The sequence below is a fragment of the Limanda limanda genome, chromosome 9, assembly GCF_963576545.1.
Source record: "Limanda limanda chromosome 9, fLimLim1.1, whole genome shotgun sequence".
Classification (NCBI taxonomy): Eukaryota; Metazoa; Chordata; class Actinopteri; order Pleuronectiformes; family Pleuronectidae; genus Limanda; species Limanda limanda.
The window spans coordinates 6,084,023-6,108,789 of record NC_083644.1 but is presented as its reverse complement, the minus strand read 5'-3'; the positions used below and the strand labels follow the sequence as shown (position 1 = coordinate 6,108,789).

The window sequence follows — 24,767 nt, the reverse complement described above, 5'->3', positions numbered from 1 at the left end:
TGTGATGAGAGAAAAATCTAATATATATATGTATACACATTTTACAACAATTAATATGCCATAAACTATAATATAATAATGTCAAATTGAAATACAAGTATGTAAGGACAGTACATGACAAAATCTACATAGTTAAATCCCTCCAATATGTCCAATGGGATATAACTAATACATTTACTCCATTAAAGCCACTTTAACCCTAACCCTTTTTATTTCACTACATTTATCTGACAGCTACTGGTTACTTTTCTTACTTCTGCATAAAAAAATCATGTGCTAAGCTCTAAGTTGAGCCCATTAGTATTATACAGCACGTATAAACTGCTGATCCACAGTATCTCAGCTTCACCTCGGTGGTCGTTACAGGTTTGTCGCCCTATTTGTTACCATCAAAAAAGACCCACCTCATTCAAACTACTTCTGGTTTCGTTTGATTTTATTTGGAGCAATCAGTTTACCAAATATCTTAATGACTTTTATTCCATCAAGAATATTCCCTATCTTGCAATTTTAAAGAAAGTGTTCAAAAATTCCTGGATCTGCACTAAACTATAAAGGCTCCTCGGTGGAGATAAAGATTAAAACGGTGGAACTCAACATATTGGACCTGTGACACAGCACAGTACTTTTGCTCCTGATATTTTAAGTACATTTCTGCAATTATACTTCTCTTTTACTTTTACTACACTGTGTAATGGAGGCTTTCTGGAAGCTGGTGGAATGAGAACTCAGGCAGCAGCTGATGTGTCATGCAAAAGATTTTCATGTGGACTTGATGCATAAAGGTGACCAGAAGATGAAACAATATACAGACGCTAACAGAGTAACATGAGCAATGGGTCCTGCTTGGAGGAAGAAGGGAGTGTCTGTGGAATGAAACAGGCCCCACTCTCCCAATAGTGTTCAGATTTAATGTGTAATATACCTTATATACATATAACTGGTGGCATATACAGCAATGTGTTAGGATGGTCAAAAACTCCTCAACACAGTGGTACCTCAGTAATTGGTAACTGACTTTTTCCACCACACGCAGCAGGAGCACAAGCCTCGATTCAAACCCAGGAAATCTACAGTGCAAGCTTTTACCTCCTTTACGCCTTCTTAGTTTCATTTCTCTTTAATGACCAGATGACCACAGTCGGTGGATTTATTATCTTTTGGGGGGTTCATCTAAGTTATTGATTTCATTAGCCTCAGTTTTCTGTTTCAGATAAATCCAGCTCCTGAGCTTCACGTGCGTGTCAGGGAGGAAAGCAGGTAAACAGCCTGTTTGTCTGTGTTTGTCTCAGCAGCAGTGAGTCACTGACCAACATGGATCTGTTCCTCTCTGCCCATCAGTGGAAAACACCACCGTAGTAGAGCAGGGGAGAGAGGGGAGAGAGGGGGAGGCTGGGGTGGGGTCCTGACTGTAAAAGACCTCTCTGTCCTGGGCTGTGGCCGGCAGCCAGTCAGCAGCAGCAGCAGAGACGTGTCAGACCAGGTCCTCCCTCTCCATGAACACTCAGAGTCTCATGATTCCTGAATGACCGGTGACTGGGTTGTAAATCACCAAAAGTACAACCTCCTCCAGCTCCACACGAGGACTTTAAGCCGAGTCTTTAAGATAGAAGTTGAACTTTGACTCTGGAGTCTTCATATAAAGTGGAGCAGAGGGAAAAGGAAGCTATTTTACCTTGTATCAGATAGAGTGAGGCCATGGCCACGTGGAGGACAGTGGGAGCTTTGCTGCTGATTCTACCTGCAGGTAAGAGCTGCTGCATCACACCAGAGTTACAGAAAGGTAACGGTGTGTTTTATTTTTGGATAAAGCCTTATTGTTGAGTTTAGATCTTTGTCCACAAAGATTTATTAAAAACACGAAAATCCAAAACACAAAGAACACGTTTAGATAATTGAAGATATCTAAGGTGTTGTTAATATGCAAAGTGTTCAGAATAACTTTACTGGTGTGTGATAAAAGTAAATCTTTTTTCAGTATTCTTTCAGATACTTATTTCATGTGGAATAAAAGGGGTAAAAATTCACTATTCGATTTGTTAAACAATCCAGTATTATACAATTAACATTTAGCAAACATCAAATAAATAGTTAATGCATATATTTGTTTTACATCTTGATATTCAGCTTGTGCTTCCACAGATTCATCTTACAACCTCCAGCGTGGGAAGTAACATTATTTGACAGAAAGTACAGTGGAGTTGACGAAATATGCAAATTTGGACAGATTACTGAAGGGGTCTACAGGTCCCTGTGAACCCGAATGACCCCAAAGAGACATTAAACAACCACAAAGACACATAAGTGACCATAAGTAACATACATTGGCCACAAAATCACTTACAATTAACACAAAGAGATGGAAAACGCGACAAATGACAGTTTCTTAGCGTCTTTTTCAGTCTGGATTTGTGTCTGATAGTTGAAGTGATGAGTCTTTTACTTGTCTGTGTGTGTAAACGCCCATTGTGTAATGATCCATGGTTTTAGACGGTGAATCCTCCAGATGTTCTTTCATGAATCACAGGAAGTATTTGTGTGACTGATCTGCAAGTGGTCTCTCTCTGTGTGTCTCTCCCTCAGTGTTCGGCCAGTCGAGCATCAGCTGGTGCACCATCTCAGATGCAGAGCTGAGGAAATGTGAGGCCATGTCTCAGGCATTCGCCAAAGTCTCCATCCGTCCATCCCTCAAATGTGTCAGCGGTGTGACAGTGGAGGGCTGCGTTCAGAAACTGGAGGTCAGGTTTTAAACCGTTTCTTTAAACCTGACTGAAAATGTCTAAATCACCTGTGATCACTGTAGTTTAATCATACAGCCTCATGCATTGTAGATTGACGTAGATCAGTTAATTTATTATTAATTATACCAAAAATTAATTTTAATCAGTCAGGAATAGAATACTTAGAACAGCAGAACACACTATCGAGCATCAGATAACAGAGGCAGTATGGAAAGTGGCAATAAACTTCTTAATCAGTAATTCAGTTATCAGAGGGAGCAGAGCTGTTTATGACAAACACAAACTGGAAAATTCCTGATCTGTGAACAGTCCCAAGAAGCTGAAACGATGTGAAAAACAAGTGTAATTGCACATATTATAAATTTCACAAATTTTTCAATATTTGATATGAACCAAAACCATCATATTTTTTTAATTAAAAGGATGTTTAAATAGTTAAAAGGAGTAATATTGTTGTCATGCGATTTCAGAGATTTAGCCCTAAATGTTTTTAAACATCATGAGACCACAAAAAAATTCTCCAATATTTGTCTCACATGATTTTTTTTTTTTAACCTCTGCAGAGAAAAGAAGCTGATGCGGTTTCCATGTTTGGAACTGACATCTACGAGCTGGGAAAGACCGCCTCCTTCAAGATGGCCGCCAGTGAATCAAAGAGTGACCGTAAGATTTGAATAATTATACAAAGACATGACACATTCAGACAGGTCCTCCCACATGTGTGTATTTATCTTTTAATACTGAGCCACTTTCAGCTTTTGCAATGATCTTCTGGTCTGGTAACCTTATCTCAAGTTAATTTTGCTTATCATGAATAACAAGAAGGAAGCTCCTGCAAAGAATTTCAGAGTCATTAAAGATGATCTCTGGGCAGCATGAGACTTATTTCAACATCCACTTTGATGTAGATCTCATTTCTGGTCAATGACAACAACACGTTGCTGTTAAACTTAGTGTTAAACTTAGTGTGTTGTCGCCTCAGGCACCGGAGCCGCCTACTACGCAGTTGCTGTGGTGAAGAAAGCGGATTCAGGCATCAACATCCACAACCTGGCAGGAAAGAAGAGCTGCCACACTGGGAAGGGCCGGACGGCCGGCTGGAATATGCCTCTGGGATACTTCACGGACCAGGGTTACATGTCTGTGATGGGCTGCAAGTTCTCACAGGGTAGGACAGATTTTCATTCTCACAAATACATACATAATAAACAGAACACGCACAGAGCTGGAAGGTGTGTCTGTTTGTTTTCAGCTGTGGCAGATTTCTTCAGCGCGAGCTGCATCCCCGGCGCCAACGAGGCCGGTGACCCCACGTCTCTGTGTGAGCTGTGCAAAGGAGACGGGAGTGGAACGTTGTTCAAATGTGACAAGAGCCCCAAAGAGATATACTACAGCTATGAAGGAGCTTTCAGGTGACACACACTCATCCTCACACACAGAGAAGTGACTGTCGATGCTCCCTCCTTTCCTTGGCTGTATCCTTTATTCTCAATATCTTCTCTTTTCTGTAGATGTCTGGCTGAGGGAGCAGGACAGGTGGCCTTCATCAAACACACAACAGTGGAGGAGAACACTGAAGGTATCATCTTAGTTACCTATTAAGGAGACAACACCACATATATAATTTGTATCATGTTATAAAATGAAAGGTTTATTGGTAGAGCTTACATTTTCTCATGTTACTCATCATATCATAAAAATATTGTCTTGTTATGATGAAATTAATTTAAGAATAAGAAAACCAAACTTACCACAAAAATGAACTTTCATCAGATATAAGAACTACGTCAAATGAGGTTCAGATGCTCTGACTTTATAGTCTGAGCCATGACCCATTCATTAACATGGAGCAGGTGGGGTTTATTTGACCTATATTGCAGCCAGCCACCAGGGGGCAGTCAAGGCCCTTTGGCTTCATCATTAATCATGTCATCCAGCTTTATTTACCGTCTATGTGTCTGTTAGCTAATCAGTTAATATTTCACCAGGTCGAGGTCCAGAGTGGGCAACAAACCTGAAGTCCTCCGACTATCAGCTGCTGTGTCGCGACGGCACCAGAGCTCCCATCGCTCAGTGGAAAACGTGTCATCTGGTCCGAGTCCCTTTCCGAGGCATTGTGGTCCGCAGTGATGTCACTTCCTCCGTGGTGTTTAACATGCTGAAGGAGGGACTGGTACGTCTTCACTCACAAACATCGTGACAGTAACAACCCATGAAACTTGTCCTCTGCTCATTCATAAGGCCGGTTTCATTTTTCTGTCACGTGAGAAAAACACTAAATTTGGATCTAAACCTTTAAAACTTAAAGCAACACCATGAAGCTTATTATCTTAAATATGTGATTGTTGGTTCGCTGACTGTGAATATGGAGCATGAGAGTCACAGCTTCAATTGTCAGAATCGGGTCCAGCAAGTTGATCTGACCTGCAGATCAGTTAAAAAGACTAAGAAGTTACTAAATACCTGAGTTTATCTCCATTATTCAGCAGGAAACTTTTAAAATGTGAAGAATTCTAAACAGAGTTTGGTGGATTGTTACAGAGGCATCTCCCCTGGTTCAGGAAGCTGGGGATTATGGGTAATATCCATGTGGTGGCAAAAAGATCGTAAAGCCAACGTTGTCTTTAAAAGTCCAACGTGTAAGATTAACGTGAAAGGGATCCATCGGCCCCTAACCCCTGAGGAGGGGCCACTGTTTATGAGGGAGGTGAGATTACTGTGAGGTCGTTCTGTCCTCTCTGCAAAACAGATAAGAAAATATTTGTGAGCTTCACTCAACACAACAAACAGACTCTATTTGTGCTCTTTCTGTAGCCTACAGTACATCCTCTACCTTAGCTTGTTTATGACAAACACTCATATCTCTCTAGTGCTGAAAGAGGGCGCCCATGATCCACTGCACCTGTGTTCGCTGTGTTGACGCCCTGTAACTTCTTGCCTCTAGGAAAAGTCGGACTTCAACATGTTTTCATCTGCGGAGTACGGAGGAGGAACGGTGCTGTTCTCCGACTCAACCGCCATGTTTCAGGAGGTGGAGTCAGACGACCCCGAGAGGTGGATGGGCCGCTACTATTACAACGCTCTGAAAGCCATGGACTGTAAACCAGAAGGTGAATATATCTATCTATCTAATCTATCTATCTATCTATCTATCTATCTATCTATCTATCTATCTATCTATCTATCTATCTATCTATCTATCTATCTATCTATCTATCTATCTATCTATCTGTCTATCTATCTATCTATCTATCTATCTATCTCCCTATCTATCTATCTCCCTATCTAACTCTCTATCTCGATTAAGAAAGAAGTTGGTGCTTTCTCGATGATTTATTTAATCTATTTATCTGTTATTATTCCAGATAATCTGCGGTGGTGTGTGTTGTCCGGAGCCGAACAGCAGAAGTGTGCTGACATGGCCAAAGCCTTCAGAGTCAAAGGTCTGACTCCCGACGTCCAGTGTGTCTATGGAGACTCCGTGACTGACTGCATGAGCAGAATCAAGGTGACACTGCAGTGATATTCACTTCAAAATAAAAGATCTTGAGCTTCAAGAGAGTGTTGAGTGTGAGATACTGATGTTCACATTCAAGAGTTAATTTAAAATTGATCTAAAACTGATTAAAACTTAATGGAAAAAAAATCGAAATACCCACGCACGAGTTTGAGGAACTACTTAAAATCACAGAGGCCATATTTAAAGAAAAATGTATTTAATGTGTACTTTGAGTGTATTACTTCACAGTTCTGCTAACTACAACTGCCTTTTTATCTTTCTTCTGGGCGTATAGAACAAGGAGGCTGATGCCGTCACTCTGGACGGAGGATACATTTACACAGCAGGCAAAGACTATGGCTTGGTCCCTGCTACTGGCGAGAGCTACACAGGTTAAAAACACACACAAACAAGACCACAGTCACACATTCTGCAACACAGTGCGTACAAACGTGTGGTGTGTTTCTCTCTCTGCAGAGGAAAGTGATGGCTCCATATACTACGCCGTGGCCGTGGTGAAAAAGAGCAGCTTTGACATCCGTAGCCTTGACGACCTGCGCGGCCGCCGCTCCTGTCACACCGGATACGGTCGCTCGGCCGGCTGGAACATCCCGGTGGCAGCGCTGATAGAGAGAGGCTTGATCGCCCCTCAGCACTGTGAGATACCCCAAGGTCAGTGAGATACCCCAAGGTCAGAGAGAGGTGTGAGAGCTAGTGAGTGTGGCAGAGGTGTGAACTGCAGCGAGTCAGCTCAACTCACTCACAATGGTTTGTTTTCAACTGTTTTTAAGGGATATAACATTTTATTTTGATATAATTTCTTGTACTTCAGATAAACAACATATTTGGTCTAAAAGCTTTTCCCTCCAGTGTTTGACTTCCTGTTTCCCGTCTCTCCCATGATGCTCAGCGGTGGGAGGTTTCTTCAAGGAGAGCTGTGTGCCAGGTGCCAATCAGCCTGGTTTCCCCAGCAACCTGTGTGGCTTGTGTGCGGGAGACGCCTCGGGACAGAACAAGTGTGAGAAGGGGAAGGACCTGTACGATGGATACAACGGTGCATTCAGGTACACGACGCTGGAACATCACAAAACACTGAACCACTTCAAGTTTCCTCATTCTTTATTCCTATTTTTATTTAATGATGTCCTCAATATTAGTTTGAATAGAATAAAGTGTCTTTCCAGTATAATACAATGATCTAGTTCTGATTATTTCACATTTGTTGCTGGCAAATCTGTTTTGTTCATCAGTTTTGCATGTTCGTAATACTACAATGCCCATGAGCCTAGTTCCTGTCGCAATGGGAAAGAAGCCCGTAGCACATTCACAACACTTACTTAATGAATTTTGGGGGAAATAAACATCAGCTTTCTCACATTCATTACAAAAAAGAATTCAATAAGACACCAAAAGTCAATCTCCAGATTGTGTCATAACTTTGATCTTTGGCTTTCACCTGTTGTTTGAAACACAAATCAGGAATTTTAAGCTCAGCGATTGGATGTTTCTTATTGCACAAAACTAAAAAAGATCTGGTAAATATCTTACTTTTAGTTTTTAATGTTCACAGACTTACATCTTTATGACTAGTTTCTAAAACTCTAAGCTACACGTGTCTGTCTGTCTTCTCTCAGGTGTCTGGCAAGCGGAAACGGAGACGTGGCGTTCGTCAAGCACTCGACCGTCTTCCAAAACACAGACGGTGAGACGAGCAACTCCAAGATACAAAATGCTCTTCTCAGGTTTGTAAGGGACATGTAGTAAACCCCCTGCCTCTGTGTGTCTGTTCAGGTAACTCTGCGGAAGCATGGGCAACGAACCTCCACTCCGGGGATTTCCAGCTGCTCTGTGCTCATGGCACTAAAGCCGAGGTCACACAGTACCGAAGCTGTAACCTGGCTCGAGTCCCCTCCCACGCTGTGATGGTCCGGCCCGGCACCAACATCCACGCCGTCTATGGACTCCTGGACCGCGGACAGGTAGGAGTGTCCATACCGGGGGCAGAAGGGAGTGACACGTAATCCTTCAGAGTAAAGGACTTTAGCCTTTGTAAGAGTTATGGCATCGTCGTAAGGTCATGAAGCTACAACAGGATTTTCTCATTTTTCATTAAAAAGAATTATGTGCTGTTAAGACAATCCAATTCAAAAGACAAAAAAAAATGCGCCATGAAAGAAAAGCAATGTTCTCATGTTGGTAAAAAAAAGTTAACAAACATACAAATAATATTTAAAAGTAATGAATAATGACTGTGAGATGAATGGTCCTGAGGGGTAACTTACTCATCCGTCTTCGTCTCTTTCTCTCTCTCTCTGTCCCTGTAGATTTATTATAGCAACGACACAGGTGCTGGTTTCAGGATGTTTGACTCGCAGGCCTACGAGGGCAGTGACCTCATCTTCAAAGACTCCACTGTTCGCCTCATGGGGGTCGGAGACAGGAGGACCTACCAGGAGTGGCTGGGACAGGCCTACATGGACTCACTGGTCACGATGGAGTGTAATTCATCCACCGCAGGTACATAAAAATCACGTTTCTCATTTCCGACAATCAAATCCCAATCAAAGTGATTCGTGTTTTAAATTTTTGAAATATAATTTTTTACTTTTACGTACTAATAAATTTACAGCAAGTGACATTACTTTGGAAATAATGTGCAGGTGTAATCATGGAGTGATGGTATCAAGGTCCCATTGACAGGACCTCTAATATAAATCATTTTCATAACAACTACCAAAAATGACAGAAACCATCTTTGGTAAAAATCTGCTAAGGTGTAGTTGGATTTTTTGTTGGGTGGAGGTGGAGTTTAAGAACTAAATACTGCATCCAGCCACCAGGGGGCGATATAGCTGATTTGGCATTACTTTTGGGGAACAGTCATGTCGTCCATCTTAACATTCAGGACTCAGATTGATAGAACCGCCTCGTGCACTAAATATGAAGCTGCAGCGAGAAGAAGGCAGTGAGCTGCTGTGCTGGAGTTACCGTAATAACCAGTTACCCACTTGTAAAAACTGTTTACGTCAACATCTAAGTTTTGATAAAGTATGGGAAAGAAAACGTTTTCTGAAACCTCTGATTCAATTGACTTTTACAGAGCACAAAATAGCCTCTCATCTCAGAGTTAACTCCCTTTTGGCCAGTAACTGTGACAACATTGTTGACAATATTACTAATATTTCCCAATTTCTCCCCCCCTCACAGTGATGTCCTCCGTGTGGCTGCTGCTGACGACTCTGCTCAGCCTCATGATGACCAACCTCTAGATAGAAACACACAGAGTGACACAGACAATCCTCCCTCTATTCCCCTCCTCTTCCAATTCTTCCGCTTTTTCCCTTCATCCATGACATGGATATCTCCCTTCCTCCCTCCTGTGTCCCCTGGTTTTTATCTTTCACCACTTCACCACAGTTCATTTCAGCCACTTCAGCTTTTTTCTGGAGACACACTCCTTCTCTCCTTCTCTCCCTGAATGTGTTTCTAATTGTAAATCTGGATTTGAATCGTGCTGCCAGCCAGTGTCAATCAGGCATCGCTGCCACGTTGTTTACTGAGGGTGAGCTGCCATATCAGTGTGTATGCTGCCACCTGCTGTTACATTGCGTTCGTGGGTATCGGTGCCTGCCTGTCTGTCCGAAGCTTGTTTTACAAAGAGCAGGGTGACCTTAACCTCGCGTGACCATTTGCAGAGGTTTCATGTGAATGTCGAAATCAGATTGTTGCTCTGCTGCCACTTGCTCTGTGAGTAATGGACGAAGCCTTATCTTAGTTCAGGCTGTGTGTTTCTAATAGAAGCTAATGCCATATCAGTGAATATGCACTAGTGCTGCCTCCACACAGAGCTGTGGTCAGGACGCTGTTAGGAGGAGCTTTCATCCACAGGCTGTTGGCTTCATGTGTTCTCCTCAAACGCTTTCCCATGAAAGATATAAATGATTTAATTCAGCATAATAATAATAATATTAATAATCATCCTAACATCATTTATTTTGCACTTTTCTTATTGCTTTGCAAAAGGATTAAACAAAAGGGGTAAATACAAATAAATAATAAATCAAATGAAACATTAATTTGCAGCCGATGCTCATTTAAAGCTTTTGCTGTATAATTCTTGAGCCCTTTTAATATTTCTTTAGTTCTTCTGCAACCACCCCTCCCCCCAAATAAAGAATATTAGTTTACAGATTTAGACACAAATGGAGTAACTCTAGCTCAGTGGTTTGGGGAGAACATGAAGAAAACATCCTGTGGGTTTTGTGACATCCAGCAGTGACTGGCAGTGAAGGTGCAGGTTGAATGTGATACAAATTCTGCATGTCAATATCCTTATGATAATAAAACAGTTATTCTTAGTTGCATGTGATGAAAACACAATTGTGAATAAAATTAAATACTTTTCGACAAAATTCCTCCTAAATCCACAGTTATAAAGCACTAATCGCTACTAGACTCTTCTGATATCTGATGTGCTTCCTGCTGCTTGATGCTGTTTCTGTTGTTTAACTGTTGATTGGATGTGTATTTTCCTATATGTTGAGATTTTCTATTTTTATATGAAGTTCAGGTGCCATATCAGTGTATATGTACTGACTCATGCCGTCAGAAACCAATGTCTCCTTTCCCCCTTGATATGGAATTATTTCTCTTGTGAAATGATGTCACATGTGACTAATATTTAGTTGCCAGGCCAGTGCGTCTGCATAAGTATTGAAACATAAAGCTTTTTTTATCTGCAATTTACAAATGAAATAAAGTTTATGCTGCAAAATTCACTGTTGATCTTTTATTTATTTTTTCTGGTATTTATGTTGTTGTTTATTTTCCATTATTACTAGCTTCTGATCACGACTTATACCAGGATCTGTATCATGAAGCAGTTATTGATACAGGTTTGACAAAATATTTACTCCATTTTGGATGGAAAGGAATGTGGCTTCATATTTCAGCTGTCTTTTTTTTAATGTGAATCTAACCACTGCACCTTTCAGTAAGAGTAAAGTATCTGGGTCAGCTTTCCCTACTGCACGGATCTCACATCTATCCATAAAGTACACCGTTATCTCCACTTACATCATGTTGGAAAGTACCACACTCCTGTATGAGTTGTTAAAGCAAAGTAACTGAGTTACAACTTGGGGGAAGGAAACAGTGTGAGGAGTGAAGTGAAAATTCGACCATGAATAGCTTTAAAGCTAGTTATAAAAAAATGTTGCTCCAGGAAACAGACACTGAAATCGAGAGAGAATAATTCCCGCTATCAACAGATGAATGTGGACATAGTATCAGATCCTGCACATCATTCTGCAAAATGGAAATAAGATTCCAAAAGACACACTTTTGAGTGGAGAAGAAATTTCAGATTCATCAGAAGGTCTGGAGTTTCAGAAAACAAACGATACCGACTGAAACAGCATTCAAAGTATTATGTCATAAATAATCATCTTTATTTATACAACCTGGACAACAGGGTGAATTCAATGTCTTACATACAATGTCCCTCTGAATATACATATACAGCTGATACAAGATTCCCTCTGACAACTTAATGTCAAATGAAGGAAATGAAGGTCCTCGGCAGGATTTGGTGTCACAGATGATCGAGTGCACGGCACATCGGTTAAAGTGAAATTTAAAAAACTATACTTTCATCAGGACATTATTATGTGGTGATTCGTACAGTGCAGCTCCAGAGGTTTTTAACTGTTCCCCACATGATTCCCTTAAACAAAACAAAGTGCACACAGCAAACGTCCATGTGTTTTTCAGAGAGCTGGATACTTTAGGAACACATGAAGACTCTGGACATAGATCCCATGTGAGTGATGATTAACAGCACACCAGTCCCTTCCTGGTGGGAGACATGTTGCTGGCACAGGTAGATTCTGTATTCCTCCAGCAGGAAAGTTACTGGAATCACAACCAGGTCATGAAAGTGATGTTTACTTGTCCTGTTTACTTCTTGATCTGCCTGGATCCGTCCTTCCATCCCTCCTTCACCTCCTTCACGAACGTGTCCCGGACCCTCTTCAGGCGGCCGCCCACCTCGCCCAGGTCCCGGGGCACCCTGCCGGCCTCCTCCCGGACCTGCCGCAGGGTCTGGGATCGCATGGCCCGCTCCGAGGCGTCCCGGCCGGCCAGCTGAGCCCGGGTGATGGCGTAGGCGGTGATCTGCGCCGCCCGTCGCATGGGCCGGGACTCCGCCAGCTTCTCCACCACCTGGAGCTTGTTGAGGACGCCGAGCAGCAGCCGGGCCAACATGACGGCAGGTGCTAGCTCGGTGCTAGCTAGCTGTTAGCTTGATGCTAGCTGGCTGTTAGCTCGATGCTAGCTGGCTGTTAGCTCGGCGCTAGCTACCTGTTAGCTCGGTGCTAGCTAGCTGTTAGCAAACCGTGTTTTCAGCTCTGCGACGACAACAACGTCAACCGACAGCGAGACGTTAACGTACTTTCATCGGTGTTGGTTCATTCTGTCACGTTGTTGTGTTAAAAGATCGTAAAGTGGACTCACAGCGGCTGATCAGGTCAAAGTGTCGCTGGTGTCATAACAGACCCAAGCTAGCTTCACGCAAGAGGACGTAACGGCGTATCCAGACTCATGTGACGAACGTGGAGCTCGTTCATTGGCTCACTCATTTGTTATGATTCTGGGTTTTTATTATATATTTATGCCTGTGTTTTATATCCTTGCATTAACAATTTTACGAACAATATTTGATCAGAGGAACTGTATAACCAGCTGTGACCCCATTTAACACACCACACAATATTTGCAATTTAATTTATTTAATTATTTAATTTAATTATCTAATTATTTAATTGTATTGTTCAGTTGTTCTACTACTTACTATTTATTTGCTTATTTGACTGTTTACTTTTTCTTTTTGCTCATTGTTGTTTATTGTTTCTTACTTTGTTGTTTTGCTCTTTGTTTTGTTCTTGTTGCACTGTGCCTGCGCTGCTGCTGTAAAACCCTCAAATTTCCCCACTGTGGGACTAATAAAGGATTCTATCTAGCTATATCTATATTAGATTAGATTCAACTTTATTGACATTAGCACAGTACAAGTACATATGCAACGAAATGCAGTTTAGCGTCTAACCAGAAGTGCAAAAAAAAAGGCAGTAAAAGTGCAGAGTATTGTGCATATTAAAGTGAAAAATGTAATAAATAAGATCTGTACAGTATATATATATATGGAATATTACAGTATTAACAGGAATTGTAAGATATACGGACGATGAGTACACTATGAGCAGGATAAAAATAAATATATATAAATATGAATATACTATAGGCGGGATAATACAGTAATAAAAAACAAAGTAACAGTCAGTGCAATGTACGAATGTTCAAATGTTCAGTGGTTGGAGGAGGGGGTGTGACAGTCCTTTATTTGGTCACTTAATATTTATTGTTACTTAGTTTATCTTACTCTCTTTTTGCTATAAATAACAATGCAAATTTGTTTATATTTGATTTGGGGTATTTAGGTTATAATAATACATATATACATATAATTATTGACTAATGGCGAAGAGCTGAGATTAATAAATTTGTACTTCTCACTCCTTTTTTGAAAATTTGGATTACATCCTTAACTGTTTTAGAGATGATTTAGTGATTGATTTAATAACTGAATTAAACAATAAAGCAAAATAAATATGAATATTGATGTTTCTGTTTTGGTTTCTGGTGGGAACAATTATCGAATCTCTCATTAAACGTTTTTTCCGGATTTTTTTTATCCGGTAACCGGTGCTCCACCTCACTTCCGCTTCCGGCCTCAGGATTCCCTCTCACTTCCTCTCTTGCAGGTTTTTCTTCTCTCTCGCTGAGCATCGAGCTTTATTCTCCGAACCCAGACCCGGAGACTCGAGCTGTCGAGTTGAATCTGACCCGGACTCTCCAGGACACGAACCGGGCTGCAGCCATGCGGGTTCTGGTTCTCTTCGCGGTCACGCTGCTGTCTCTGTGCCCGGCGGCGCTGAGCGGATCCGACAAGAAGAAGCTGCAGATCGGCATCAAGAAGCGAGTCGACAACTGCCCCATCAAGTCCCGCAAGGGCGATGTGCTCAACATGCACTACACCGGCAAGCTGGAGGACGGCACCGAGTTCGACAGCAGCATACCCCGGGACCGACCCTTCACCTTCACGCTGGGCACAGGGCAGGTGATCAAGGGCTGGGACCAGGGGCTGCTGGGCATGTGCGAGGGCGAGAAGAGGAAGCTCGTCATCCCCTCGGAGCTCGGCTACGGAGACCGGGGGGCACCGCCGAAGATCCCCGGAGGAGCGACCCTCATCTTCGAGGTGGAGCTGCTCAGCATCGAGAGGAGATCCGACCTGTGAGGAAGAGGAGGAGGAAGAGGAGGGGAAGATTCAACACGTACGTTACCATAAGTGGTAGAGAGTAACTAAGTACTTTTACTTAAGTACACTTACGTTACCACAAGTTGTAGAAACGTAATGAAGAGAAGATTCTGTATCCATAAACTTTAGATTCCCTCAGCTTTCACACAATTAAAGGTTCAGTGTGTAGAGTTTAGTGATATCTAGTGGTGAAGTTGCATGTTGCAGTTTGATAGATAGATAGATAGATAGATAGATAGAGTACTTTATTCATCCCCGAAGGGGAATTAAGTTGTCATAGCAGCCGGTATATTTGAATACAATAAAATACAATACAATAGAATAAAATAAAAAATATTGAGGTAGAAAGAATAAAAAACAGAAGCACAAGATAAAATAAAATAAAATAGGCAGATAAAGTGCAGTGGCAAGATGATGTTAATAGTACTGATGATATGATGGTAATGTTATGTAAGACAGTATATAAGAATAGTACAGTATATATTATATATTGTATGTATATATTGGGCTTCTTTAAAAAACATGGCGGCCTCTGGATAGGACCTGCTCCAGATGTAAAGTATTTAAATATAAAGGGTCCATTCTAGGGTTAAAGAGAACTACAATTTATATGAAACGCACAAGTGAAAACATCACTGGGATTATTTTATATTCAGTTTCGATCCCTTTCATTTTAATCTTAAACACTTTGAACCTTTAAAACAAATCTCATTGTAGCCAAACCTTAAATGAAATATCAGCTATTTTGTAATCTTTGCACTTAAGAAAACATGTAAATTGTCTATCTTTGGCTTCAAGAACAAATCATTTACCTTTTCCTTGACAGGTTCATCATTATTATTAGTTTTCATGTTAAAAAAACTGAACATTTCATGGCTCAGGTTTTTTTTTTAATATAATTTTGATGTTGAACAGATGGTGACAGGATGTGAAGTAGCATTTATCAAAATGCACATGTATTCAGATGTGATTCTCTGTTTGTGCTGTAGAATAAGTGTTGTTGTGTTCTTCCAGGTTCCAGGAGGAGCTGCAACATACAGTGGAGATCATCCGACCTCTGATGAAGACGACGCGGCAAATCTGGAAGAAGAGTGGACACCACCGTCCTCTTTTCAGTGGCTGTACTAATGATGCTCTGATTTATTGAAGTGAAGTTATTAAATGGTAGAAGAACTAACTCTTCTTGGAAAACATAAGTGGAATTGTCAGGTAGTAGCTCAGCCAAGTATTTGTCCAGAGGCGAATGTTAACGCCATGCCCTGCTGTTACGTCTCTTTTTCCCTATGTTGTTGTTTTTAATCCTCTGTGATTAATGAATGGATTCATTCACATCCAAGTGTTCTTTTTTACAACATTTGTTAGATGGTTGATTTAGATCAGGCCAGAGAAAAATCTGTGTCAAAAGTTTTTGTGCTCAATATTTGAATTCTAATAATAAAATGTGGACATTACGGGAACCCTTCCTGTGTGAAGTGTGTTTTTTTTTTACGAGAAAACTCTTAACTTTTTTTAATCTCATAAGTGCATATTCAAGGATGGGAATATTTACAGCCCTATGGATGGGAAGTGTAGTTTATAAACATGAACATTTTACAAGTATTTTACATTTTGCTGAAGCTATTTTCCAAAGCGACTTATAATAAATGCATTCAACCATGAGGGTAGAAGCCCAGAACAGCAAGAATCAAGAAAGTAGAATTTCTTCTTCTTCAAACAAGCACTTAAATGGCACTTACTTTTAGCACTTTGTAGCTTTGCTTTCATGCCTGAAAGATGTGCCCCCCCCCCCGAGTTCTTACATAATGCAGGGGCATGAATTTTGCATAATTTTTTAATTCTTGTAGGGCGTAACGTCCCATAATCATGCACAAGAAATACCCTGCAGATTTAATATTTACCAATATGAACCTGCGTTTAAAGTTCTGTGATTAAAAACTTCAAAGTCAACTGCAATGTCTTTGATCCAAAGAGATGGTCGGCTTCATAAACAACTGATATTACCCACTTGATGAGATTAGAAGTATTGCAATGGGCTGGTTGTTATAATGCATGTGAGGTTTTCGATATAAAAGTTGTTTAAAGCAGGTTTTTGTATTTTACATGTGTGTTTTGTGTAGCATTTTAGACTTCATGTACTTTGAGTCAAAGTGGTAAATACAGGGGGCACCATTGTCTTCTTAACAAATATTTCCTGTCGGAGCTCTGCAGAGGACGGACACATAAACCGGAAGTGTTTCCTTGCGCACATCCCGCTCTGCTAGCAGCGGAATTAGCCGCCGATCGTGAAACAACAACTTCCATCATGTCTGCGAAACTCAACGCGTTGAACAGCGACTCGTACACCGACGTCAGTCAGTACCGGGACCAGCACTTCAAGGTAAGCGACCGAGTGACGTGTGCAGCGACACAACATGTGAGCTAACAGCTAGCCACCGTTAGCAAACACGGGTCAAACGCGTGAGCTAACAGCTAGCCACCGTTAGCAAACATGGATCCAACGCGTGAGCTCGTCGCACATTGACTCGACTCCATGAACCGTGCGGGACAACTTTAACGTGGTTTTATGTCCCGGGTCGGAGACAATTAACTGAGACGTTTAATAACGTGGACCTGGAGTGAGAGAGTTTCATCCAGAGCATCGGTGTTTGTCCAAATCTGTCCCCCGCTAGGACTCCTATTGTCGCTTGAGGATCAGTCGTTTCCGCTCGTTGCTATTTGCAGCCAATGCTATTTAAATTATTTTTTTCATGTTTATTTAAATATGAAGAACTTTCCAAACGTTGATTACAAAGGGAAAAGTTCAGAAGTCGTAGTTTACTGATGATGAGATGAAGCCCTGAAACTGGCAGCTTCACTTCTTTACACTGCAGGAGCTGTAACAAGCAGATATCTGTCATTGTATCTCTATTACTTACTCCAATTATCAAATTATCATCAATACAAGTTCATTATATATTTTGTATTGATCCACCATTCAAGTAAATTGCAGATAATTTCCCCTGCAGTCTGCGATGTTTGTTTAGAAAGCACTTTAAATTTCATTTGAATTGTAAGGTTGTTTTTCAAAATGTAATAAACTCCACACGAACCGCTATTCAAATGTAGGATTTTTTTACATTTCCCCTGAAATTTTCCAGTTTTTGACCAGATTAAAATGAGAAAAAATATCCGCCTCTATTTTCCGTTTTTAACATAATAAAATCAGATGTCTAATAATAGCTTCAGTAGCAACAGAGATAAGCCACCAATTATTTTTATCTGGAGCTTGTGTTCTTTTTTGACGATATATACATATATTATTCTTTCAGGGTAATCGGTATGACCAGGAGAAGCTGCTGAAGCAGAGCAACACTTTGTACGTGGGGAACCTTTCCTTCTACACCACAGAGGAGCAGGTACGAGTTCATCAGTTAAATCCTGAACCTGGCTTCTTCTTCCTGTGGGTTGTTTAAATATCCAGTGTTTGGTTGTTTTTTCATTTTTTCGAATGTTGCAGGTGCACGAGTTGTTTTCTAAAAGTGGAGACGTGAAGCGCATCATCATCGGTCTCGACAAAGTCAAGAAGACGGCCTGCGGGTTCTGTTTTGTAGAGTATCCTTTGAAATGAAACGCCCCAACAAAAAATGTCATTGTTCACAAAAGTCACACACATGCATCTCCATGAAACGTCCTGTGATAGACCTTAACCCTCCGGTACCAGATACTACATGCGTGGAGACGCAGAACACGCCATGCGCTTCGTTAACGGGACGCGTCTCGACGACCGCATCATCAGGACAGACTGGGACGCCGGCTTCAAAGAGGGACGACAGCACGGCCGCGGCAAATCTGGAGGACAGGTGAGGATTCCTGACACTTTACTGAACATGTGAATATCACAGTGTGGAGGCTGACATGTTTTTATATTCAGAAATGAACATGTAAAGCACTGATTCCTTCGTTTTGTTTTCAAATCAAATCTAAGTTAAACAGCCTGTATATTTGCATTCACAGTCCAAAAAAACACTTGTCTGTGCTTTAGAAATTTACATCCCTTTAACTTTAGGTTATATTAGGGCAGTTCACGTTGTATAGAATAATAAAGACTAATTCCCAGCATCTGATTCTCCTCCATACTGGGAACAGCTGATTGGAGTTGTAGGTTTCCCTCTCTTTCTCGCTGAGCTGCCCATGTTGAAAAAGTTTGGACTTTTCTGTTGTGCACAGAATAATATGACATTTGAAAAATGACACATACTGAAATTGCTTCAAAAAAAACAAACCCTCATGACATTTTAATACACCAGTATGATATTTAGAAAGTGGTATAAGTTCCAAAATGAATTATGCATGATTAACCGTGGCCTTTGAAGAGATAACATTACTGTTGTATGGCATTTGAAAAATGAATGTGTTTATTATGCTGTTAACAAATACAACATATAAAACCACGTCCAGTTTGCGTGTAGTTGTATTCAACCAGATTTCTGCCTGAGTCTTAATAAGAAAACGCAAATATTTTGCAGAGGCTAAACTCGTTTTAGTAGAAAAAGACAAGTTTGCCTTTATGAATACCCCCAGGATATTATATTATCATAAAATGTATCATTAATCACTGTAAATATAAAGAAACAACAAATAAAATCAAATATACAGAACTTGAAATAAAAATACAATAAAATGCACATTGTCTGTGCCTCAGGTGAACGTCACATTAAAAGTTCACAAACCTAGTGAAAATTATCAATAATCTACAAACATTATTTTGATTGATATCATCCCTCAAAACTGTGTGAATAATTATCAATTTTGGAGTAAAATGGATTATTTAAGAGTCGAAAATCCAATATTTCACAAATTAAAAATGCAATTAATCACGTAGGAAGGTTCACATAGATTCACATGTTTCTGGTTAAATCACGAACCATCCGATGCATTACACGTGGAAAATGACGCATTTGATTTCTCTTGTAGAGGTTTTCTGTTTATGGATCATTCTGTTGTTTTATCTGTGTAATTCTCTGATATACCTGTGTGTTCTGGTTGTTTTGCTCCTGTAGGTGAGGGACGAGTACCGACAGGACTACGACCCAGCCAGAGGCGGCTACGGTAAACTGGCTTCGCAGATTCCGGCCGCAGAGCAGCGCAACACGTTTTAGACTGGAACCCCCCCCACACCACCACCACACAGCGCTCCATCGTCAGCGCTGGACTGACTCCTCCTCCTAACGATGCCAACACAGATTGTTTGGCCCGGTGTTGCCATGAGACACTCGACAGCAGCTGTGCATGAACCTCTGGAAATCAGCCGCTGTTATTTATTTCACCTGCAGACTTGTTTTCTCTCTTCTAATTGGCTCTCGTACCTGTTATCGGTCTGCATCAGCCCCAAAGTTACACTGTGTGATATTTAGTGATGTTTTTCCATCGTCCTGCAAACAGAGACACTTTGTCTGTCCACACAACCCGGACGACTCTGATAGGAAGCAGCGAGTCGGTGAATTAAATGTATCAAATGCACAAAATGATCTTCATGTCGTGAAGTCAGAGTAGTTGGCTGAAGTACTGATTTCTGTGAATGAAACTTTCTGTACCAAACTTTGCGTTTACTTTTTTAAATAAATATTTTTTTTCATTTTAGTGAAATTTCTGCGACTTTAAACATTTTAGTGCCTTTTAATACACATCACTTGCAGAATCACACAATCAGATTTTGCCCTGCTCTGGATTGATCCCACCTTTCCACCTTCCAGTACGGAAAAGTAGAACTCATGATGTCGCCTCCTGGTGGACAGGAGTCTGCCACACAGCAGCAGCAGTAGTTGTTCCGTCTTCAGACAATCAGCTGATCTCAGACTGAACAGGAGGTGATTCCAGTAACGTTCTTTGCGGTGGAATTTGATTCAACATTAATTAAAAGTTTATTATCACAACCAACATGTTGAAGACGAGCCACTGAGTCACAGAGGGTCTTAGATTGAAGTAGCATGTAATATATTTTATGTGAGTGTGGTAAACTTAGTGAGGAGTGAACAAACAAGGTTGGAGACAATGACGCGCATTTGACATTAAGCTCTATTACACTGTGATGCACTGACGCACTGTTACTCTGGATTTAGACCTTAAAGATTAATTTTGATGAAATGTTATTGTTTTCCCAACAATAATCCACTATTAAACTTTATTCCTAATCACATCCTCCCCAAGCAGATTTAAAAAATGACCACAAGATGGCAGCAGAGGGGTTGGAATTCCTTAGAGTAAAGTTCATGTGAGAGAAAAGCACCTACTTCTATTTTAATATTAGACTTGTATCCACAACCATCTGCATGGACCACCAATCATCTGTCAATCTGAATGATGATGAGCTTAAACAACTTGTTTCTTGAGAAAAACAAAAAATCAAATTACATAATTGTGAAATGCTGATTTTAAATTATCGGATATTTACATTTTCTGTCACAATAATCAATAGCCCCCCAGCCACTGGTTTACTACACAGTTCACAGATCTGAGTTGTGTTGACACAAAGAGTAAATAAAAAAGAACTAATGAAAAGTCCTGATCAAGCAATATTAAAAGTATCTCTAAGTTGTTAAATAAACTTGAGCTATACACACAGAAGATAAAAAGGTGATACTCTAGCTCAACGTTGTGAATAAGAAAGTAATAAATAAGCTAAAAGTAACTTTTTAATATAAAAAATAATGTTGAAATACTTTTATAAACTTCACAGATAAACTGTTTAATAGTTTACAAGTCGTTAGCTGAAAGAGTGGTAAATGGTTGAGTTTCTGACACGTCAAGTTGAAAAAAATCATTAGAACTGCTGTAAAATTAAAATGTATCCATATAAAAGATTGTGAAAATGTTTTATTTAGTATTATTAGCATCCTCTGTCAAACTCAGTGGAAAGGAACACATTTGACAGGCTGGGTCAATAAAGGAATATAAATGAGGTGATGCATTTACAGACTGAGTCGAACCCTGTTTCTTCCCAGTTTGTTTAAGATGTGAGGATTTCCATAACGTCCTAAATATCACAAAGAATCAGTTTATGATCCCTAAGCGCTCTGCATCCTGGGGATTTATCCGTTTGTCCGCAGTAGACGAAGTGAAGCTCAGCGACGCCCTGAATGTGTCCCACACGATAAGCTCCCTGGAGATTTACAACATTAGTCGTTATCACAGTCAGGTTCAAACGGGGTCAGGAGAGAATCAGACGGCACCCGGGACCAGAGGCTGAATTAATGAGACATTATGCTAATGAGAGGGCTGTTTGGAAATACCTCGCTAAAGGAACTCATTGGCCGGTTATAGATGATGGAGGCAGATAATGATCCACCGTTACAATGAAGAATAACAAGCGCCCAACACCAGCGGGAACCGGGGGAGATACGCCCCGACTCGGTCATTAGTTCACGATAAGAGCTGCGCCATGGATCAGCAGAGGAACACACCCGCATGTCAAGTTGTTCAATCTGCTCCCACTCGTATCTACTCTCAGGCAATTTGGTTTGATTTCATTCAAATCTTAATGCTGACAAAAGTATTTTAGAGAGTAAAACGGTGTCTATGAGTCAGGGAGTGCTGAGAGCTTTTTAATACCATTTGAAATTTAATGTAAGACCAAAGTTCCAAGTGAAAAGTGACAATATACCTGTTCCACATAATCACGTTTTCGTCCGTTAGAATCCTTATTTTCCGAAGTTTGATCAACTTTCTGAAACCTCTCTCTTTATCCACCGTAAGTTCTCGTCATCCTAAACCACTCATCGATAAACTAGCTTTTCTCCATGTTTATTAATCAGCTAGCAAACTGACGAGAGAGGTAATATTTTAATAATGAATCACGGCTGTAAACAGGCAACACACAAGTAATTCTTCTTCTTTTGTCTTGCAGAGTAGATAATGTTTTTTTGCAGAATTCGCCTAAAAAAGAAAGACTCCTCCAATCTGAATTGAAGTAAGTGTGATTTTATTTGGTAAAATTGAATTAAAGACATTTTCTGGCCTGTGGCTGCACAGAGCCCTGAACTCAACCCCAATCCAACACGTTGGTGAAGAACTGGATGGCTGCCTGTGAGCCAGGTCCTTATCAGCCAATGCCCGGCCTCAGCAATGTGCATGTGGCTTCACAAGCGTGCAGATGTAACATCATATGCACATTTGTGAAAGTCAAACATAACCAAAGGGTGTAATGTTCAGACAATGTAATTTATATCAACGTTTTCGGGACTGTTTTGGGAATGTGCATCGGTTTGTAGGGAGAATGGAAGCATTTTTTTGTTGTTGTTATTCATTACTCATTCATTAAAGCTTAATTAACAACCTGGATTAAATGAAAGTTTCTATATCTAATGTCGTCAAACAATAAAGAAAGAAAACTTAGTCCATGATACATTTAATCCGAGGGGTCACTCTGAGGCAAATACTTCCATCACCATTTTGCAGTGTCGGGAGAATCATTAACCTCCTACATATTTTATTTGCTGCGGGAGAATATCGGCTGCAGGCATTTTCAAACGGTCCAGTGAGTAAACATGTAGATTTCCGGTTATTGAGGGGGATCTCATTACAGCAGAGTAATTCCCTCCTCCATGGCCCGTTTGGAAACACATCTCCACGCTGACGAGCTGCCGCGCGCCCATAAAGCAGCGGAATTAGCAAATGTTAGCTTGACATTTTGTGGCCATAGGGGAAGCATTTGTGGGAAATAGGTTGTTTTATCTCGCAAGTGTGAGTATTGAGAGTGAGTAGTGGGGGGTGAGGAGGCCAAAGCACAGACAGAGGATTCGACAGGTAGGAGCTCAGTGTCCAGGCTGTAAAAGCCCTTTGTCCGTCCACACTGATCCTGTTGTACAGTGTTTCATCATCTGTGGTTTCATCTGTCGTCTGATAGGAACGGATGATGCAGGAAACTCAAAGAACACATGTTTAATGTTATTAGAATGATACTCAGATATTTCCACCGAGACCCAAGAATCCACTAGTTGCAGAAAATTTAACACACACCTTTAAATATTTCTCATTATTTTTATTACAAATTATTCGCTGAGAAATCAATGGAAATGTTGAAAAACCATCTCATTACGTTCAAGAAAGTTTAAAAACTTTAATTTTTTGAATCCGCCCACTGATTCGGAGCGTTACCAAAATTCCATGGGTTCTTCCCTGACCCATATCGCATCCTTCCAACCAGTGTCGTGGAAATCCGTCCAGAAGTTTCTGCGTAATCCTGCTAATAATCAGACAGACTCATGGGTAGAGGTAATATTGGACTTCAACAAACTATAAAATCAATGCCAACAGAAAAAGGTTATGCTCTAATAAGTCTCTTTGTTGCGTTCGATTGGGGAAACACAACACTTTTTTACAGAAGCATATTCTCATCAACTCTCCAGCAGGTGGTCGACTAATCACCCTTTTCAACCAGTGTCATGCTGGTTCCTAATCTAGAACAGATCAGTTTCAGCCAAAAAAACAATCTTCTTCACAAAATTGGTTCGACAAAAACTTGCATGCCAGTCGTCACGGGTGAGAACATCTGCCGTTTGGAGAAAACATGAGCCAAAGCAGCAGAAACTTTCAAATGAAAGTTTTAATGATGCCATCATCTCTAGTGCTGTGGCAAATGGAATGGAAATTGTGTTATAGAAATTGGTGCATTGCAGTCACACAAAAGGTGCAGTTTCTGAACGGGCTCTGCCATCGTCCTGGTGGAAAAGATGTTTAAAATTCTACCAGACAATTGCTGTTTGGAGAAAATGGCCTAGATGGGATGTGAGTGAGAGGAGAAAGAGCAGCCATGGAAACATAAACACAGTTTACCAGGGTAATGTTGACTTGGGCATATTGAATGCATTAGGAGCAAGTTGTTATGTCATTATCAACGGTTGAGTGGCAAATTAAAATTATTTAAATGACTGATTACCAAAAGTGCACAAGAATGAGCGATGCAATTAGTTTCATTTAACAGGTCTACGTCCAAAAACATGCTACAAATTAGCAGACTACTCCGGATGTGACAAAGCTGTCAGGAGAGTCTGTGGTGATAAACGCTGACGACAGTGTTGATGTGTTGTAATCACGTGAATACGTCTGAAAGCGTCTGTGCAGAAAAACGGGTTCATTGACTCTTTGTGCCGTCGCTCTTTGCAAGATTCCTGTTCTT

General features: G+C 40.7%; 4 protein-coding genes across 4 annotated transcripts; 3 read left to right on the top strand and 1 right to left on the bottom strand.

Moving 5' to 3' along the window:
* Positions 1–1,698: 1,698 nt before the first annotated feature.
* meltf (melanotransferrin) lies at positions 1,699–11,018 on the top strand. Its single transcript, XM_061077486.1, has 16 exons — positions 1,699–1,747; positions 2,584–2,738; positions 3,305–3,404; positions 3,724–3,909; positions 3,994–4,153; positions 4,253–4,320; positions 4,730–4,914; positions 5,686–5,851; positions 6,107–6,249; positions 6,536–6,632; positions 6,718–6,912; positions 7,151–7,304; positions 7,875–7,942; positions 8,032–8,219; positions 8,565–8,757; positions 9,448–11,018. The coding sequence occupies exons 1-16, from the start codon at positions 1,699–1,701 to the stop codon at positions 9,507–9,509; spliced, it is 2,169 nt and encodes a 722-aa protein (XP_060933469.1). The 3' UTR covers positions 9,510–11,018.
* Positions 11,019–11,668: 650 nt separating this feature from the next.
* On the bottom strand, positions 11,669–12,837 carry ncbp2as2 (NCBP2 antisense 2 (head to head)). The gene has a single exon (XM_061077904.1). It carries the CDS (start codon positions 12,502–12,504, stop codon positions 12,199–12,201), a length of 306 nt encoding a protein of 101 aa, XP_060933887.1. The 5' UTR covers positions 12,505–12,837; the 3' UTR covers positions 11,669–12,198.
* Positions 12,838–14,109: 1,272 nt separating this feature from the next.
* On the top strand, positions 14,110–15,699 carry fkbp2 (FKBP prolyl isomerase 2). The gene is made up of 2 exons (XM_061077801.1): positions 14,110–14,630; positions 15,629–15,699. Exon 1 carries the CDS (start codon positions 14,177–14,179, stop codon positions 14,591–14,593), a length of 417 nt encoding a protein of 138 aa, XP_060933784.1. The 5' UTR covers positions 14,110–14,176; the 3' UTR covers positions 14,594–14,630; positions 15,629–15,699.
* A 1,152-nt stretch (positions 15,700–16,851) lies between these two features.
* Positions 16,852–20,233, top strand: ncbp2 (nuclear cap binding protein subunit 2). Its single transcript, XM_061078169.1, has 5 exons — positions 16,852–16,991; positions 17,923–18,009; positions 18,111–18,205; positions 18,315–18,453; positions 19,654–20,233. The coding sequence occupies exons 1-5, from the start codon at positions 16,917–16,919 to the stop codon at positions 19,750–19,752; spliced, it is 495 nt and encodes a 164-aa protein (XP_060934152.1). The 5' UTR covers positions 16,852–16,916; the 3' UTR covers positions 19,753–20,233.
* The last annotated feature ends 4,534 nt before the right edge of the window (positions 20,234–24,767 follow it).